General features: G+C 38.4%; 1 protein-coding gene across 4 annotated transcripts in view; it reads right to left on the reverse strand.

The window, feature by feature from the left end:
- Positions 1-21,687, reverse strand: part of RPS6KC1 (ribosomal protein S6 kinase C1) — a 210,640-nt gene that overhangs the window by 85,008 nt on the left and 103,945 nt on the right. For all 4 annotated transcript variants that reach the window (XM_068985998.1, XM_068985997.1, XM_068985994.1 and 1 more), the window contains one exon: positions 11,034-11,149. In XM_068985998.1, the coding sequence (XP_068842099.1) occupies positions 11,034-11,149 (116 nt within the window). The remainder of the gene's footprint in view (positions 1-11,033; positions 11,150-21,687) is intronic.

The following is a 21,687-nucleotide window of genomic DNA, read 5'->3' on the forward strand; positions in this document are numbered from 1 at the left end:
ATAAGAGGAAAAAGAATAACATGGCCAAACATGTCCAACATCCCTATCTCTTACTCATCCCTCCTATTCACTGATGTCATAGGATCTTTCAGTTTCCAAGGAAAGTTATCAGTTCACTTTATCAATCTCAACAGCAGATAGAAAACCACAAGCTCTCTACTGTGTCTTTCAATAAATTACCATGCCCACTATGTGCATGATAACTGAAAGGGATAAAAATCATCAAAAGACACAGTCCCTAGTTTCAAGACATTTACAATTGACTTGAAGAGATAAGCTAAACACATGAAAACTTAAATAACAGTAAAACATTTTTTAAAAATATAAGACAATAGAGATAAGTCATTAGTCAATGTATGATAAACTGTGGTCTCAGAAAGAAGTGAAATCAAAGGGGATTTTAAATGTTATATAGAAATAATGTCAGGAAAGGATATTATACATAGGATTGGGGAAAAAAACTGGCTTGGTAGGGGGAAAATGTTGAAATTGTAGAACAGAGGAAAATAAAATTACACATTTAAGGTTGGTTGGTTTTACTGCTTTTAACAGGCCTTGAATGCCAAGAAGAAAAGTCTGGACTAGGTTCTCCAGAATCTAGAAAACAAGTTTTTGTACAAGAAGCAACTCAACGAAACAGTATTTAGTAAGGTTACTTTTGCAAAGACAGGAATGGTGAAATTGTAATGGGGAAAGACCAAAGGCAAAGTGATCATTCAAGTTCTCTTTCTACTTTAACCATCTATAAAAGTCTAAGATCAGAGAAACGAACAAAGAAAGATCATGAAATAAAATCATCAATAAAAAATCCTGTATTTCTGATATGCAGTGTTTAAATTGGGTAGAATCCCTATAGATCTATTCCTTTTTTTAGATGGCAAAAGGAAACATAAATCCACAGAATTTTAAGAACAGAAGAGGCAGAGATCAAGTCCAACATTCTTTTTTTTTTTTTCAGATGAGAAAACTGAAAAGCAGCAAGGTTTAGCAATCTGGCTAAGATGACAAAACTAAGTAATAGATAAGAGGGGATTAGATCTTATTTATATAATTACATAACACTGTTTAAAGGAACTTCAGCAGATACTGTTGGGGCAGGGTAAATGGAAATATTTCTAGGCAATACGGCTCATTTCCTTAAGGAAGAAAATAAAAATTTTACTTCTCTGTATCGGCTACAATATCAGAAGATGCCTAGAGAAACAAAAAGTTCAAAACTAAATACAGGAGGTGTGGAAGCAGGGGGGAAACACAAGAATATGTGATAATCCACCAACTTTCAGAAGCAAAGATGGCAAGTATGTATCACGCAACTGCTCCAGCCTATGGCAGACTCTCTTAGTCCACACTCTGTCTTGCACTTGGCGGCCACCACCAGTGGACCAGAGTTATCAGCACACCAGCGAGACCTATTTACTATCACTGTCTGACACTGTCTACATGGCTAAAGTGAAGCTTGCCTTTGTTTTCATTTGGGTTCTTTTTTTTTTAAGTTGTTATTTATTCAGCCCAGAGTGTTTTTTACTTGATATTATTCCCTTTTCTGAATGAGATCTATCTCAATTCTTAACGATCTGTTAGTGAGGTACTTTTCAAACGTTTAACATGCATGCGCATTACCTGAGGACTTGATGAAAATGGAGATTCAGACTCAGTCCGTCCGTGGTAGAGCCCGTGAATCTGCATTTCCAAGAAGCTACCAGGTGATGCTGAGCTGCTGGTCCACCACCTGTATGTGGAATAGGGTTAGCTACTTGTCCTTAAGTAACCTGAGAGTTAAGTCAGCATTATCTGGGTGGCAACAAGCAGTCAAAGGCAGAAGGAAAGTTCCACCAGGAACATATCAAGAATCCACACTCTGAAACCATGATAGCTAACTGCACTAGTTTCTGAACTTAGCTTCATCTATAGATTTTTGGCTTTGCTGACGCTTTCCCTGGCAACCTACTAACCCCCAGTACTCAGCCTCCTAAACAAGTCTCTCTTGGGTCACACAAGCATGACTCCTAACTGTGGTCCTATTACTGATCTGGAGCGCACCTGACTGCCACCTTTGCTTTGCCCATGTCTCATTAAGGGTGACACAACACTCGTTCTAAAGTATTTGCTGAAGAAGAATTGAGACATACCAGTGACACTAGTAAACAAAATGTACAACAGTGAAATACTGTCAATATTATAGCAACTATACTCAGACTCTATGAAATACTCAGGAAATGCATACATTCTACACACAACTGTCCCTGGAACCAACACACATGAGACTGACTCCAGGATCCCCATGAATACTGAAATGCACAGATGCTCAAGTCCCTTATGTAAAATGGTGTGGTGCTTATATAACCTACGTAATCCACCCATGTATTTTAAATCATCTCTTAACTACTTATCGTAGAAGGCAATGGCACCCCACTCCAATACTCTTGCCTGGAAAATCCCATGGACGGAGGAGCCTGGTGGGCTGCAGTCCATGAGCTCGCACGGAGTCAGACATGACTGAAGCGACTTAGCAGCAGCAGCAGCAGCATTTTGTCTCCCCAACTATTTTCAGTTTGTAGTTGACTTAATCCACAAATGTGGAGCCCATGTGTACAGAAGGCCCACTGTGTTTCCATTCATACCTTATAACTGCCAGTAAAAACTGCATTCATACTTTAGAAACTACCCAGTCTTTCACGTCCTAAATTTAGACGATTTACTTTTTCTAAATTTCATTGATCTTGAGTTTTAAATTCCTAGAGCTAAAAATAGCAAATGAGCTATTCCATGTCTTTTACAGGGAAATCTCCTCTAAAACTACTAACTCTTAAATCATTCAAAGTCATCTACAGTTCAAAAAGAGGAATAAGAAATGCATCTCCTTTAGTTAAAACTGCAACTTTAAGTGAAAGTTTTAGTCGTTCAGTCGTGTCCAACTCTTTGCAACTCCATGGACTGTAGCCCACCAGGTTCCTCTGTCCATGGAATTCTCAGGACAAGAATACTAGAGTGGTTTGCCGTTTCCTTCTCCAGGGGATCTTTCTGACCCAGGGATCGAACCCAGGTCCCCTACACTGCAGGTGAATTCTTTATCATCTGAGCCACCATATCTTTAGTTTACGCAAAGTTCTTTTTTCTTTTTTTTTTTGAGATTTGGTCTTTAAATTTCCTCAGAGCTTTTTAGTAATGAAGAAAAGAAAGAGTAGGATAGTGCTTTTGCTCCTTTCTGTCCTTTTTTTGAAAAAGATATTATCAACAACAACTGGAAAAATTTGGAACTTTTATTTACTGCATGAGAGTCTCAAATAAATTCAATAAAGCGAAAGCTTGAACCATCACAGAAAACTCAGGTAAAGTAACTCATGACCTAGACTGCCCCAAAGGAAAAACACTGATCAACAAAAAATTCAAAACTGAAAAGGAAAATTCTTTTATTTTCTTAATAACCAGGTTAGAAACAAATGTTTGTTTGTGTATTCAAGAAAAAGATCTGCTCTGCAGAGAATTAAAGACTTGCCAAAAATCATTTAAATCAATTCACTTGTTGTAATGGTTGACAGTATGGTCCAAATATGGTTAAAGAAGAGAAATAAATTCATCAAGCCAATCAAGAACCTCCAAAAGACATTTACATTAAAGTTCAGACAAGAAATAATCAAGCATGACTCTAACCTAAATAAAGGCCAGGTTTAATAGAGTAAGGGCTTCCCAGGTGGCACAGTGATAGAACCTGCCTGCCAACGCAGGAGACGTGAGATGTGAGTTCAATCCGTGGGTTCGGAGGATTCCCCTGGGGGAGGAATTTGCAACCCATTTCAGTATTGTTGCCTGGAAAATTCTACAAATGGAGGAACCTGGAGGTCCATGAGGTGACAGAGAGTTTCAGAAAAGATTGAGCCACATGTATGCGTGCGGAGGCACACACACACACACACACACACATTAATACAGTAAAATACCAAAGTGAAAATAAAAAGTAAATGCTTACTCCAAAAGAAAAACACCTTGCTCTTAATTGCCTAAGAACTGGGGAAAAAAATCCTAACATATCAAATCTAACTCCCTAGGTACCCCTTTTTAACCCCTGCTGATACAGGTTTTATTATTCTACACGGCTCTTACAATTCTAACATTTGTCACCTCTATTATGCACACATACTGGCTCCCCAATCATGCTTTAGGGCAGTGGCACCAGGGACTGGCTTCATGGAAGACAATTTTTCCATCGACCGGTTGGAAGGGGGATGGTTTGGGGACGATTCAAGCACATGACATTTATTGGGCACTTTATTTCTTTTATTATTACATCAACTCCATCTCAGATCACCATGCATTAGATCCCAGAGGTTGGGAACCCCTGCTTTAGGGTGTGCAAGAGCAGAGATTGTGTTGAAATAACTCCAATGCACACCTAGTTTGATACTGTATACACACTGAGTCTTAGATGCTAGTGAATTTATACAATCTAATACAATCAGCTTCCCTATACTAAATCTCTTTTATTTTCATTTAAAGCTATGCCTGAAAGAAAATTCTGACTGATACACATCATGGTTCCTTTCTCAAAGTCAAAAGTTACACGGCAGGCTTTATATATTTATTTGCTTAATAAGTTATTGCCTTATAAAAGTGATTATGGGGAACTGTAACTGAGAATGTATAAATAGGGAGCTTGAATGAGTAAGGATGAGTAGAAATGCCAGGCTGGATGACTCACAAGCTGGAATCAAGATTGCTGGGAGAAATACCAACAACCTCAGATATGCAGATAATACCACTCTAACGACAGAAAATAAAGAGGAATTAATGAGCCTCTTGATGAAGGTCAAAGAGGAGAGTGAAAAAGCTGGCTTGAAACTCAACATTAAAAAAACTAAGATCACAGCATCTAGCCCCATCACTTCATGGCAAATAGCTGGAGAATAAAATGGAAACACAGTGACAGATTTTATTTTCTTGGGCTCTAAAATCACTGTGGACGGTGACTGCAGCCACAAAATTAAGAGACGCTTGTTCCTTGGAAGAAAAGCTATGACCAATCTAGAGAGCATATTAAAAAGCAAAGATATCACTTTGCCGACAAAGGTCCATACAGTCAAAGCTATGTTTTTCTCCAGTAGTCATGTATGGATGTGAGAATTGGACCATAAAGAAGGCTTAGCACCAAAGAATTAATGCTTTCAAATAGTGGTGCTGGAGAAGACTCGTGAGAGACCCTTAGACTGCAGTCTATCCTAAAAGAAATCAACCCTAAATAGTCATTGGAAGGACTGATGCTGAAGCTCCAACACCTTGCCAACTGATGCGAAGTGATGACGCACTGGAAAAGACTCTGATGCTGGGTAAGACTGAAGAGGACGGCAGAGGATGAGATGGTAGGACAGCATCACCAATTCAATGGACACGAATCTGAGCAAACTGGAGGACACAGTGGAGGACAGACGAGCATGGTGAGCTACAGTCCATGGGGTCACAAAGAGTCAGACACAACTCAGCAACTGAACAGCAGATACTACTGCAGTCCTACTGCTAAAAAATCACATCTGAGTACACCCGCACTGTCCAAGCCCACGTCGTTCAAGACCAACTGTACTGACATACAAGATGGAGTTAGTTAAAAAAAAATTAAGTTCATAGAGGCCCATCCTATTTAATATGCTTATCAGTGTCCCCCCAAAATAGATGGAGAATATACACACCGGACTGCACATAGGGCCAGTTGCCAACTCCACAGAAAATAGAAACTGAATTCAAAGCAACCTTCAGATAAATAGTCCATTTAAAAATGCTTAAATGCAATCCTGCCATTTGCAACAACATGCTTGGACTTAGAGGATATTAGGCTAAGTAAACTAAATCAGACAGGAAAGACAAATAGCATATGATTGCACTTATATAATCTAAGAAAACAAATGTATAAACATAACAAAATAGAAACAGACACAGATACAAACTGGTGGTTGCCAGAAAGGAGGTGGGGAGAGTTGAGTGAAATAGGTAAGGGAGATTAAGAGGTAAGAACTTTCAGTTTAAAGTAAATAAGTCAGCACAAGGAATACTGTTAATAGTACTGTAATAACTTTATATGGCAATAGATGATAACTAGACTTACTATGATGCATGTTTTGCAATATATAAATATACTGAATCTCTATGCTATACACCTAAAACTAATACAATATCGTTAAGTCACTTATACTTCATTAAAAATAATTTTTAGTTTTAAAATTAGATAGAATAAGTCAATAGTAAAGAAATAATAATAGTAAAAGAAATAATATAATTGAAATAACAATGACAGAAAGCAGGAAAAGGTTAGCAAACAGAACAGTTATAACCATTAACAATCTGAAAATGACTCAGCAGGTAACTTATTTAAACACATCTATTATGTTAGAAGTAACAAAAGTGTATACAGTTTGTCCTAAAAAGAATGGTCAACTGCTTAACAACAGAAATTCTTACACTAGAAGTATAGTTCTGGTAACTGTATGTTTTAAAGGCCACAGAGAAAATGAAAAGGACTCAGAAAAGCAGCAGAAAAATTTCTAGCAGTCTGATGAACCAAGATTACAGTCTGTTTCTAAACTAGAAACTGAAACCTTTTACAATTTTCAAAAAGTATAAAAAGCATTTATAAATGTGCAAAAAGGTATATAAAGTAAATATATGAGGGGAGATGGAAAACAGGTTAATGCTTATTAAGCTAGTCTTAAAAGCCACCTCATGCGAAGAGTTGACTCATTGGAAAAGACTTTGATGCTGGGAGGGATTGGGGGCAGGAGAAGAGGACGACAGAGGATGAGAAGGCTGGATGGCATCACGGACTCGATGGACGCGAATCTGAGTGAATTCCAGGAGTTGGTGATGGACAGCGAGGCCTGGCGTGCTGGGATTCATGGGGTCGCAAAGAGTCAGACACGACTGAGCGACTGAACTGAACTGAACTGAAAAGCTTCGCTTATCAGCCAGTCTTTTTACAAGGCAGGCGCTTGATTGTTTACATGGAAGTGTGTGCATGCATCCACATACGTGAGCAATTTTTTTTAACCTATTTAATCCTAACAACAGGGAATTACTATTATCTTCATTATTCACATGTAGAAACTGAAGCGAAGAGGTGGAGTTAAGTATCTTGTCCAATCTTCCATAGCTTCAAGGGACAGATCTGAGACGTAGACAAGTCTGCCTTAGATTAATTAAGAAACATTTTCACTCTAGAAGATGTAACTCTTAAATTGCATCATAAAAATAAAACCTTAGTTTAATTAAAAAAGAAAATTTCTTCCAGAAATATGCCACATCCAGATAGATGTAACATAAAAACAATAACGATAAACCACAATGTTTCTAACATTTTAAGTATTCACCTGCTTTCTTAATAAGACTAGGGGTAGCCCCAAATAAACTAAATATCCCTGTTAGAATTATGCCTTTATAATTCCAGGTGATCTCTAGCTGCCACTTGTAGGGCTTATGCTTAAATTATTAGTTTTAGCATGAATCAATAAAACTGTATATGAATGCTAAAAGAATCATAATTTTAAATTTCAAATAAAATAAAGTCTAAAATTACTGTCATTCTACACATGGCAATATTAGGGATATTAGGGATGGAATTCCTGCCTAGAGAATCCCCAAAGACAGAGGAGCCTAGCAGGCTACAGCCCATGGGGTCGCAGAGAGTCAGACACGACTGAGCGACTAAGCATAGCACAGAACAGAGAGCTAAGGGCCAAGAAAAAGAAGGAGAAGGTGAGTCTCATTTTATTTCATCTTTGATGGTTTGCTTTAATGCTTTTCACCCATCAATAACTTTTAAGAAAATCATTAATGGAAAAGGTAATGGTAACCCACTCCAGTATTCTTATCTGGGAAATCCTATGGACAGAGGAGACTAGCAGGCTCCATGGGGTCACAAAAGATTCAGACATGACTTAGTGAGTAAACAACAATAGCAAAATAAAATCATGAACAATTAAAATGACAAAATTGATAAAGAGGAATAGTTGTTATATATACCTTGTTTAGACTCATTTCCTTCTTTGGATCCCAAGCCTACGCTAATTACCTTCTAACACTGTGCAGGCCAAAATGAGCAATCAGAGCTCCTTTAAGCCCTTTTAAGAACCTTTTGTTTAACAAAAAAGTTTTCTTGACACTCACAGAGTAAGCTGCTTAAAAGGGACTGATTCAATATTGTCGGTACCAGTGAGTGAAGAGAAACTGAACTCCTGGCAAAGAGACGTTAACTTAGAAGGCAGGAAGTTGTCGTCTAAGAAGTACAAGTAATTTTGCACTGCATGAGAGAGATGTATATGATGTGATTTACATTCCATTTTATAGACTGCCGGGAGAAGTATCAATAACCTCAGATATGCAGATGACACCACCCTTATGGCAGAAAGTGAAGAACTCAAGAGCCTCTTGATGAAAGGGAAAGAGGAGAGTGAAGAAGTTGGCTTAAAGCTCAACATTCAGAAAACTAACATCATGGCATCCAGTCCCATCACTTCATGGCAAATAGATGGGGAAACAGTGGAAACAGTGACAGACTTTATTTTGGGGGGCTCCAAAATCACTGCAGATGGTGACTGCAGCCATGAAATTAAAAGATGTTTACTCCTTGGAAGGAAAGTTATGACTAACCTAGACAGCATATTAAAAAGCAGAGACAATACTTTGCCAACAAAGGTCCCTCTAGTCAAGGCTATGGTTCTTCCAGTCATGTATGGATGTGAGATTTGGACTATAAAGAAAGCTGAGCCCCAAAGAATTGATGCTTTCAAACTGTGGTGTTGGAGAAGACTCTTGAGAGTCCCTTGGACTGCAAGGAGATCCAACCAGTCCATTCTGAAGGAGATCAATCCTGAGTGTTCATTGGAAGGACTGATATTGAAGCTGAAACTCCAATACTTTGGCCACCTGATGTGAAGAGCTGACTAATTTGAAAAGACCCTGATGCTGGGAGGGATTGGGGGCAGGAGGAGAAGGGGACAACAGAGGATGGGATGGTTGGAGAGCATCACTGACTCAATGGACATGAGTTTGGGTGAACTCCGGGAGTTGGTGATGGACAGGGAGGCCTGTCGTGCTGCAGTCCATGTGGTTGCAAAGAGTTGGACACAACTGAGTGACTGAACTGAACTGAACATTTTACAGACACCTCTTCAAAAGGAAGAAATAGATTTCCTAATTAGTATTATTTATGCTTACACTTCAGAGAAGGCAATGGCACTCCACTCCAGTACTCTTGCCTGGAAAATCCCATGGACGGAGGAGCCTGGTGGGCTGCAGTCCATGGGGTCGCTAAGAGTCAGACACGACTGAGCGACTTCACTTTCACTCTTCACTTTCATGCATTGGAGAAGAAAATGGCAACCCACTCCAGTGTTCTCGCCTGGAGAACTCCAGGGACGGGGGAGCCTGGTGGGCTGCTGTCTATGGGGTCGCACAGAGTCGGACACGAATGAAGCGACTTAGTAGCAGCAGCAGCAGCAGCAGCAGCAGCAGCAGGATGCTTACACTTAATATTTTACCCTGAACTCTTCGGAATTTCCCCAGGCTTTGTGAATTCGATATGTGAAATTTTGATCATGGTGGAAAAAAGAATGTCTCGTGTCTCCTACTGTCACTGAACTCAACACGATTTACACTTCCAGGCTTAGTAAATGTCTGGTTAACCAGTAAGTAAATACTGTAGACAGCAGTGGATATACAAGTAAGGTAAAACCAGTAATTTACTGTTTATTACAGAAGACAGCTCATCTTTTCTATGGCATTTTTGCACAAATAAGTGACTTTATAACCACTTTGGCCTTTTCTTTCTCAAGTAACCTTGTAAGCTGCTCCTTTATTTTAATATAGGAATTGTGGGAATATAGAGACGTTTTCCATTTTGCATGCTGGGTTGGACAGGAAATTGGTAGAACTGGGACTGTGGAACGTGGGTCACTTAAATTTTTATATCTTGTATAGCCAAATTTTTAATATAGGAAATTACCATATTCCTATTATCTAGTACTTTAAGGGCCTGTGTATAACATTCTATTTCATTTATCCCAGGTATATTTTCATCCAAAACTCTTTCAAAGGTATATCTTGAAGGTGCTTCTATAAAAGCAGCACTACATGTATTCATTAAGTGATCTAATATTCCTAGAATAGTTTTCATCTTCTCTTTTTCCCCTCTAAATAATAAATTTTCATAGAGCTTCTCTTTATTTCTTTGGGTTTTACTTATTTTCCATCTCTTTCATTGTTGCTGCAAATGTAAAACTTCTCTTTTGCTGGTGGAAAAAAAAAGTTTTATTTTGAATTTTAAGTATCATGTATCATACATCAATTAGGCTCAATAAAGTTGCCATTTTGAACTAGAGGTATCCTGTCAAGAGCCTGCCAAGTAGTCTCATTGCTTCCTCTAAGAGCAGCAAATTCAGTGATATATCTGCCCAAGTGATATTTTGCCCGAACGTTTTTGAGTCTGATCAATAAACAGAATGGGTCTTCTGTGTCAGAAATAGTGTGAATGAAAAATTGCCAAATCTTTCTTGTATATTTTAAACACCCCTACAACATTTTACCTATCTGTCTTTAATGGTTTCTAAACACATGGCCAAGCTGGATCTGGGTTTGACTTCTTTGGTGAAGAGGATGTCAACAAAACAATTCTAAATAAATGTCTGAATACACGGCTAGGTTGAAATGTCAAAGACTATGTTTTAACTTGGTTTGAATATACTAGAGTGAGCAATTATGATTTCCCTAAAAACAACACAACAAGCTCATATTTTGCTTTTTTCTAACTGAAGATATTCACGTATATATTTTAACCTCAAACGTGTTTTTAAAAAATAATAAATGACTGAATCAAAATTCTTCCAATAAGATTTCTGCTAAAAAAATAAAAGAAAGAAAGAAAATCATTGATAAAATTCCAAGGACCAAAATTCTCAAACATCCCAGTTAGAAATAAAATCAAGAGGGAAAAAACAAAAAAAAAAAGGCACAGCAAAAATGGCTAAAAGAAAAGCACAATGAAACATAAGACATACCTGAGACACATCATCAAGCTGAGGTTTCGCACAAAGGCTAGAGAGACTCTCTGCTCGCATGAGATATTCTGCGGTTCTTCTCTTCACAGCTTCTCGCCGGGTGGGGCTTGACTCTCCTAAAAGGAAAAAACAAAAGTCAGGACATGTGAAAAGTAAACTTTCATTTATGCAAACTGAAGATTAACTGCCTTTTACCCAATTTACCGCCCGTTCACATTTCTAATTGAAAAGACGAGAGAGGCCAAAATTGGAACAGACATCAAAGTCACTAATATCAGCAAGGTCTAAACATTACCCAGATAAATTGCATTTATCTAAATTCTGAAATTCCCATATTTAAATATGTATAGAGAACTTGATGTATTGTATAAAAGGAATCAATATATAAAGAATGTGATATAAAAAGCTCTGTGGACAAAAGATTAGGCTAGTCCAGACAGTGTACAGTTGTCCAACTCAACAAACAGCACCAAATGGAAGAGATGTTTAGTAAGAGCTGTGACATGGATGTGAGACCAAACCAGAGAATAAAAGTATTCAGGGCAACTCTAATATTTGCAAGTGTCATGGTTTAGTTGTTAATAACAAATTGTCACCCACCTTACAACTGAACACAAGAATGTGACTTCAATTCTTTTAACATATAATTATCTGAAATTGAAATAAGGTCACTATCCTGTCTGGCTCTCAGTTTCCCTAACGGAAGGGTATTCAAAGCAGCCTTTAATGAACTCAGAATCTCAAAGAGGAGGCGGTCCACTCCTGGATCTCTCCTCTCCAGAGCAGGATGATCTGATGCTTTTATCCATTTTATATACTCAACTATAACATTCCATTTGAAGAAAGGTTTCTAGGGCTGAAAGTCAAAAAGTTTGACACCACTGTACTATACGATGTCTAAGGTTCCGTTCATAAATACTATTCAATACTGTGCATGACTCATTTTTATCAAAGCACTTAATAATACACAGTACTGTTTTTATAATTCACCCTATGCACCTTCTGAATGAAGCTGTTAACCAAAATGTACGTATCACACAGTGGAAAGTACCCGGGATTACATCCCAGAAACGCTGGTTATCTGAATTCTGGCCCTGCCTCTCATTAGTCATGTGTCCAGTGATAAGTCATTTCAACTCTGAACCTCTTCCTCATTCTCTAAAATGGGAATGCATACCTCAAATGACTACAGAGATTACAGGAGACCAAATACATGAAAGGCACTACAACAGCTCTAGTAGTGAAGGAAGCAATGAAATATTAAAGTTTTCGATCTTGGTTTTCCTTTCAAAACCAAATCCTACGTAATAATGTCACCTAGTTTACTGAATTAGAATAAAGCAGATATTTCCCCCCAAAAGACTACAGGTAGAAAAAGCTCTTCTTTTTTCTGCCTGGAATAACATCTACTTCTTCTGGGAAATGTCCTTTTCTCCTCCCCTTCAGACCCCTCCATCTCCTGAGAACCACTACCAACTCTTAGTTCAGTTCAATCGCTCAGTCATGTCCAACTCTTCCCGACACCATGGACCACAGCACACCAGGCTCCCTGTCCATCACCAACTCCCAGAGTTCACTCAAACTCACGTCCATCGAGTCGGTGATGCCATCCAACCATCTCATCCTTTGTCGTCCCTCTCTCTTTCTGCCTTCAATCTTTCCGAGTATCAGGGTCTTTTCAAATGAGTCAGTTCTTCACATCAGGGGGCCAAAGCATTGGAGTTTCAGCTTCAGCATCAGTCCTTCCAATGAATATTCAGGACTGATCTCCTTTAGGATGGAGTTGGTTGGATCTCCTTGCAGTCCATGGGACTCTCAAGAGTCTTCTCCAACACCACAGTTCAAAAGCATCATTTCTTTGGCGTTCAGCTTTCTTTATAGTCCAAATCTCACATCCATACACGACTACTGGGAAAACCACAGCCTTGACTAGAGGGACCTTTGTTGGCAAAGTATTGTCTCTGCTTTTTAATATGCTGTCTAGGTTAGTCATAACTTTCCTTCCAAGGAGCAAGCGTCTTTTAACTTCATGGCTGCAGTCACCATCTGCAGTGATTTTGGAGCCCCCTAAAATAAAGTCTGTCACTGTTTCCACTGTTTCCCCATCTATTTGCCATGAAGTGATGGGACCGGATGCCATGTTAGTTTTCTGAATGTTGAGCTTTAAGCTAACTTCTTCACTCTCCTCTTTCCCTCTCATCAAGAGGCTCTTTAGTTCTTGTTTGCTTTCTGCCATAAGGGTGATATCATCTGCATATCTGAGATTATTGATATTTCTCCTGGCAATCTTGATTCCATCTTGTGTTCATTCAACCCTTAATATGGTTTGAATGAAAGCTTCTACCTTATTTCAGATCTCAGCCCCTCCAAACACTACTTGTTAGCCAAGGGTGAGCCTCCCTGTTACAGCAGAGCCAATCAGAACCCCACCCTCCTGGTCACAGTTGGAGAAGGGAGAGGTTGACCCAACACAAACTGGGCCAATCTTCTGTGTAATTGATGCTGGAAGTAAAATGAGTGGGACTGCCAACAGCCATCGTTTCTGTCAAAGGAAAAAAAAGACCGACAAGAAGGAACTTGACAGACGCAAATATGAGACAAAAAAAGAAACTCTAATGTGCCTGGGGCCCATGATTTTAGCTGGACCTACAATCCTAAGGAAGTGGACTGTATCACATGTAAACCAAAGAACCCTAAATGAATACAGACCTCAAAGAAAAACTGCAGGAAAGCTGGGATTGCAATTTTGCTTATGCATCTTTCCTTTCACAGCTTTTACCTTACAGTTCCATCTCTTCTCTCCTTTATGGTTGCTGTTGTTCGGCCTCTCAATCACATCCAACTCTTTGTGACCCCATGGACTGTGGCTCCTCTGTCCATGGGATTTCCCAGGCAAGAACACTGGAGTGGGTTGCTATTTCCTCCTCCAGAGGAATCTTCCCAACCCGGGGATTGAACCTCTTGTGTCTCCTCCATTCACAGGCAGATTCTTTAGCACTGTGCCACCTGGGAAACCTTCAGTGTAACCTCTAATAAAACTTCAAAATATTCTTTTTTCAAAAGAAAAAAAAATTAACTTGTCTCACAAAGTAATCTGAAATTCAAAAATGTCAAGACTATAGAACACCTATTTAAAGCTAGAGGTAAAACCCTATTTTGTAATCAAATTGCTGCTCTTTAAACTTTTGGTATTTCTGTCGCTTTCTAGGCAGTCACCATAGTAACAGAGAAAAAAGAACCGGAAACTAGCAGTCGAAATGGACTCCTGCTGATGATAGTGGTTCCGCTTCCATGGAAACAACAATGAAGTGATGGAAATACTAGAAGCCTTTTTAAATGTAACCTTAAATATACATACTAGGACTCCTTCCTTATCAGCCCCTTAAAAGTAGGTCACAAGCACTGCTGATCAACAGCAGCAGCCCAGGATGAAAACCACCTCTTACAGACTGCTGCTGCAGGATCCTCGCTGAGGTCTGTGAGTCCCAGAAAGAAAAGATCAATCTATCGATTTCCAGAATAAGTCCAACTAATCACATTATTTATAAATGTGACTTTAAACGGATTTTACTTGATCAAAACTTTTGACTTTAACCTTCTTAATTTCTTAATCTTCAAGACATACACAAAGCTTATGATTATTTTGGGGAGAGAGCAGGCTACCTGGAATTTAACTGCTAACCCCACACTAGGTCATGTGACTATTATTTCTTCAGTAATCTATCTATAAATGCTTTTAAAACTGGATCCATATTTAACATGCTAAACCAATACCTTCAGTAAGTTCTCTACATTTCTGTTGATCATTCAGAACAAGAATTTCCACTGTGCTTTGGCAGTCAAGACAGAAAAGCTGCTTCCGTTATTTAACAACCATTAGGTCAAAAAGTTCTGGTGTCCAATAAAAGACGTTTTGTATATATTGAGTCAACCCATATTTCTTTACCTCAAATCAAGAGAGAGGATAGAATCAGGGTGATTACAGAACACGTGAAAAAAAGAAACTGTAGCTGAATAGAAATGAGGAGAAATTTTGAAGTTGTTATTGAGGGACTTCCCTGGTGGCTCAGTAGATAAGACTCCAAGCTCCCATTATAGGGGGCCCAGGTTCTATCCCTGGTCGGGGAACTAGATCCCAAATGCCACAACAAAGAATTTGCATGCTGCAATGAAAAAGATCCCACATGCCACAGGGAATTCAGATCAAAGCCCCTGTGGGCTGCAACCAAGACCCTGTTCAGCCAAATAAGTATTTTTTTTAATTTGTCACTGACAATTTTAGAATCATTGGCCTGCCTATCCTGCATTTCTCAGAGCACCAACTCTCACTCAGCTTCCTCAGAGAAGTTTTTATAGAAGGCACCATCTACAGATAACAGAATTGTGAAATTCTTATTTACCCAAGAGACCATCACCATCTGGCCACTCCCTGATCACAACAGTAAATTCATTTACTGTATTACCTTCTTTTTATCACAAAGGAAATGGAGGCTTGGAGATGTGAAATGCCTTTCTCCATCACAAAGTTAATTTAAGAACCTAAACCTAAACCAGGTCTTATGCTACCACACTTCACATAATTGAATCTGAACTAGATTATTGAGTAGAACAAGAAAAATACAGAGCACAGAGCAAGTACAATACAAGTGAGTATGGGAACAAAGATGAGGAGAAAATAAATGTAAGGAGTTGAGTCTGAGTCAGAGAGAAGCGAAGAGACTGATGAAATCAGACAGCACACAGTGAAATCACAGCTATGAAGAGGTACACACATTTCACACTATGTAAAAGAGAATGGGCCTCTAGGAGAAAAACCAGGCTCTCAAACATTCTTCTTACCCAAGCACTTCTTTGGAAAACAAAGGCCACTCATTTATCCGTTTTTTAAAAAGGGCATTTTTATTCACAGAAATAACGAAAATCCATTTCAAGAACTAGAAAAGTTAATTCTTCCAGTTCTGTTATTCTACGCCTGGACACTAAAAAAATATAGCTAATGCCTCATCACTGAGTCAACAGAAGAAAAGCAATGCTAAAGGCAGAACTGACCATGCTGAGCTTTTCTCAGTAGTCTTATGCATTCATTTTGAGCTGTGCTGGGTCCTCGCTGCCACACGGGCTCTGCTCTGATTGCAGGGAGCAGGGGCCGCCCGCCAGGCGCACTGCCTGGGCTTCTCTTTGGGGAGGTTCCTCCCGTTGAGAAGCACAGGCTCTGGCACATGGGCTCAGAGGATGTGGGGACAGGCTGGGCAGCTCCGCAGCACGTGGGGTCAAACCTGTGTCTCCTGCGTTGGCAGGCGGGCTCCCTACCCCTGAGCCACCCGGGAAGCCCCACGTTAGACTTCTTGAAAGCCAGTGTGTCTACATTTGTACTTCATGGGAAATTTTAGGGGATTTTCAAGGGCATTTTGATCATACTTGATCGTCTCCACATGCACAGAATTTAATTCCCATATAAGACTGTCCTTAATCACATCTTACATTCTGATCTCTACTCCTCCACTCCACACTGTCCACCAGGCTCTATGCCACATTACTCTTGGTCAAGGGTGCCTGGTTTTCATTCAAATTTATCACATTAGAAAGAACATCCAAATCAACCTGGGTTTGCTGCAATAATTTTTGTTTGTTAGTGATTCTTTTTTTAAACAACTTCAGTCACATAAAAGAATATGCCTATTTGAGATGGCCTTGGTGGTGAGAGTTTGTTTTTTTTTTTTAAGTGCTGATTTATTATATTTAATGGGTTTTTTTGTTCTTTTCAGGGAAAGCCTACCATTTCTGACTTATGCTAAGTGTTCTGACAACAAAAGGCAACCTTGAGAAGAACTGTAATGTATGGTTCTACACAAGATCCACAAACATGGAGCCATCAGCCTTTCCATGAATAACACAAACCTGGTCAAGAACGGGAATCTGCTTCCCATTTGCATTTAGCCAACCTTCTACTGATGTTTTTTCTAAGCTCAGTGTTAGGTGAACCCTAGAAGTTCAAAGAATCACCAAAGAACAGTAAAAGCAAAAGTCACAATAACATTCACACCCAGGCATTGCGTCGATTACAATTGCTTTCAATGTTGTTTCACAGTTTTTCTGTCCTTAAAAAAATGAAACAAGCAGCCCAAAATGGAGCCACCTGAGCTAAGCCCATGTCACCAAACCAAGACTTAAGACCTAAACTAACTGTGGTTTCAAACTTCCCCAGGACTGGAATCTTAACCAGTTAGTCTGGAATTTCCTGGTCAGCACCAGGAAGGCCAATAAATATTTTTGTCTCCCAAAGGAAGGTGCCTTGCTCAAATAGTTCTTTTCTGTTTACCACTTCCTTGTCCCATCCCCTCTCTGGCTTTAACAACCTTTCCCTTTCTGGAGTTCCCTGGAGCTCCTTTCTACTTGCTGGATGGGAGGCTGCCTGGTTCATGAATCAACTAATAAAGCCAACTAGATCTTCAAACTTACTAGGCTGGATTCTTTTAATAGATAGGGTGTCAGTGTCAGGATCCAAAGTGAACAAACTTCTGATGGCATTCCAGGACAAGACAGACAGGTTTGGAACCTGTGGAGCCCTTTTTGCGGTTGCTGTCTTTCTTGCTATTTTCAAGGACCAGGGGTAAGTTTCTGTAAATACCAAGCTCCTCTCTCTCTGCATCAAGCTCCACATCTGATTGGCTTTCCTTTACAGAGCAAGACACCTTGAGCTGATGGACACTTCTGCCTGGAACTCAAATCCCTTGCTTTATTGTGGATTGTAATTCCCAGGCTTTTGAGCAGAACCCTCAACCCTTAACTCTGTCCCAAGATTCACTTAGGAACTGTTCATGGTAATGCACAGCTCCCTATGTATGTGGGGCCCCCAGTCCACCGCCCTCATTTACTGAGATCTGCTGGTTTAATCCTTTCCCCAGTCCAAGGTCCCACACTGGGGCATTGGTGTGGTACACACAGGGCCTCTTCTTGGCTGGAACTCAGTTACCCTAAGGTACATTTTTTTTTTGGGGGGGGGTCTTATTTTATGTAGATAAAGGCTAAATGCTAATAATATCCCAGAATTCAAAACAGCCTCAATATTTACGGTTAAGGATTAAGGATTTAAGATCTGTTAGAGCAACTGCCACCTAACTCAAAAGACTCCCAAATTAGGATAAGCTGGTCACAGAATGGGATATTGACACTCAGTCACCTGCTAACCTCAAGAAAATTTCCACACAGAGGTAGACTGTAAAACACTACATAATCCCCAATGCTATGACACACCCCTCTTAGGTATCAGTTTGATTCCAAGAGATCCAAAGGCTTAGCTAAAATAATAAAAATAATAATGGAATCTTTAAAATCCAGAGTTAAGCAAACCCTTCTGACATACCTGCTGATTTCATGTCTAACAACTATAATCCTGGAAATCTACAAAAGTGGCAAAAATCTTACTGAAAACAACCTAGAATTATGATGGCCATTATGGGGAACTTTGCAATTAGACAAGATCATTCACTTGAGAAGCACACTTAAGAGCGCCTCAATTAAATTACAAACAGAAGGGGATACATATTTTAATTGGTATGCAGAAGCTTCTAAAGGCTTCAAAATGCCAAAAAGAACTTTAAAGTTTCATTACAAAAAACTAATAAAAAATTAAAGACACAAGAGGTATCTAAAACAAAGGATTATAAGACACAACTCCTACTGCCCCTACCTACCGTTATCTAGTACTCACTCTAGCAGTCCTCTGTTTGAACTGTCTTTCTACTCTGAAGAGACCTACAGGGCCATAAACAAAAGTCTATGAGGTTAATGGCCTTAAAGGTACCCCCCCCCCCATATAGCTCTGAAAGAAGGACCTTGTAAAGACCCCTCTCAGAGATGATGAGACTGAGGATTTTCTGGTAAACTGCTATACCATTCCCTTAAACAACAAAGGGGAAGCTAAAATCAAAAATTAATTTTAAACCCTTAACAAATTCTGGTAAACATCAGAGACACATTCTTTCCACTTAAACCCCACTTAGAACCTGCAGACAGGATCTTGGAAATAAACTGGCAAAAGTTAGCTAAGGGGAAGAATTATTATAATTCTTCTGGATCTCTGTCTGTAGTACCCAATAAAGAGAAAAATATGTTTTTCATCCCATTACAGGATGCCTCTTAAGTCCAAAGGGTTGTTCAATACTGTCAGAAATATTTACTGTTTATTCAAGCTGAAAACTGCTAAGATTTTATTTTTAAAATTTTAAACAGATCTGTGGTCAAAAGTTGGCCAAATTGGAAGCTGATATACAGAGCCTGGTAAGAACTTTTTAAGGCCTTCTCCCCTAAACTAAAATAATGTACCCAGCAGCAAAGAAAAACTTTCTATAGCCCTTGAAAGGACTTATGGGTGGATCAACTTATGATGTCATTTAAGTAACCACCCAATTCCTTGAGTAGTTGAGAGCAACTGTCCTTATCCTACAAATCTTTGCAAGACTAGAAATGCAGCTCAAGGCAATCCAAAATTCACCTATTCCTTTTCCTAGTCCCATAACCTCCCTTATTTACTTAAAATTCTTATAACTTGCATTTTTCTTATGTCTTTGGGATGTAAATATTAACGTACAAACTTCAGAGAGGTAATTCTTATCAGTAAAAAAAAAAAACACAGGAGAGGGGAGCTGGGGGTAGGTCATTTGGAACTTGAGTTAGTGAGAAATCTTACATGTAGAGAAGCTATGCGGTCCCTGTTCGCGCCTGTCTATACATTCACATGTGCCTATACCTGTGTTACAGATATATTTTCTACCTCTGGATTGTACAGCCAAAATGAATTTATAGAAGAGCTCTATTTAATTGGCTTACAAAAAATTAAACACTTCATGTAATCATAAAATTCTTTAAAAAACAAGAAAAATTAACCCCAATCCTTTTGAGGTTCACATGATGTGAGATAACATTGAGTAACTAAGCTTGTTTTAAGTTTGTTGATTTAATTAAAACAGACAGACATGTCTTTAAAGTTACTGATATTAAAAATAATGAAAGTATACACCTTTCATTCAACCCAGGCTCACTAAAGATCAAATAAGTTCATGTTATCTATTACAAATTTTGTCAGCAAAAAAAATGGCTTAGAATGAACACTGACATTGTCTAATGTCTCATGAAGCTTTTGTGGGCAGTCTAAGCATAATTGTTAAAAACAAGTAAATGAAATAGATGTAACGAGGATAAAAGGTTTTTAGGTGAACCGTCTAATAGTGTCTCCAAATCTTTATGGTAACCTGAAATTCCATTAAGTTAAATGATAGTCATTAAATATCCAGATCATTTCCAAACAAGGTAGAGCACTGAAATATTAATTACTGAACACAAGTTTATTTAATTTTTGTTTTCTTTTATAGAGAAATTAAAGGTATTTTGTTCTCTTAATAAGCTTGTTTTTGCCACACTGAGAAACTATAAGAAAACACATTTCTAGAAATTTTAAAAGTATTTATGAATCTGCCAATCCATAGAATGCTAATGTGAAAGACAGTTCATAACCGCTTACTTCCCAGTTTTCACTAGAAACAAGTTTAAAAGCAAGGTTTCTAAGGGTTAAAAATTCTCACATTGATAATTAAAACTACTAGAAATAATAAGGAAAAGGAATTTTATGTGTTATCAGGACTGGCTAAGATGGGAATGAGTCTGATTAAGTGAGTTTTAATATCAAAAGTAAGCTGGTATAAAATTAGAATTTGACTTTCTCCCTGTTGAAAGGGACAAAGCTTTCTTAGACTATTGGTCTGCTTTTGACAATCAGAGATTATAAAAGGTTTTCTTTACCTTTTGAACAATCTGCCAGGGAGGAGGTGGAGGACACAAAGATCTTGTGCTTTGTCAAAATAAGCACCTATGTTCCTGTTGTCTTTTTATCAGACCTTTGATTTCTTAAACCTAGTCTTCTCAATATTAAAAGAGCTAATTTTCACTCAGAACGATGTAGTCTATATTTGCCTGTAAAGTCTTTGTCTCTTTGGTTAAATACATAAGTACTGTTTCGCAGTGTCCTATGACCCTATGTGAACAAGTATTTTTAAACCTTTTAATATTTTTGACAAACTTCCCCAAAATCAAATTCTAAAAGAAGTCTTTCTGACCTCAAACTAACTTTGGGATGTTTTTAAGAGGGCCCCAAGCATATTACAAAAGATTTCGTTTGCTCTTCTCATAAAAAGATAGATGTTAAATTAATTAGACTTATTTGATATGTTAAGTTACATGTGAAGAAGCATTGAGAAATAAAAATACTAAGCTTTATGTTGTATTTATATAGGATATAAGTACTTTTAAAACTATATGAAGTTCCTAGAAATCTGATATATGTTAGTATCTGATAATGTTGTGGTAAAACATTATAATACACATAGTGATATTTTATTTATAATAGTAATATAATAATAACTCTGATAATGTTATCAGTCATAATTCTAGTTACTGTCTTAGAGTGCTATGTATCATAGAAATTATCAAATTTCCCTGTCAACTACGCTGTAATGAACTCTAATCAGATCTTTAACCATGGCATTTTAAGTCTTTTGACATTTACAGACAGTTATTGCTTTACTCTGAGGTTTTTCCTAAAGCATTCCTAAAAAGTGTTCTTTCTTCAGAGAAATTTCTAAAAAGCATTCTGACAGGT

This window comes from Capricornis sumatraensis, chromosome 14 (genome assembly GCF_032405125.1).
Source record: "Capricornis sumatraensis isolate serow.1 chromosome 14, serow.2, whole genome shotgun sequence".
NCBI classification, from domain to species: domain Eukaryota; kingdom Metazoa; phylum Chordata; class Mammalia; order Artiodactyla; family Bovidae; genus Capricornis; species Capricornis sumatraensis.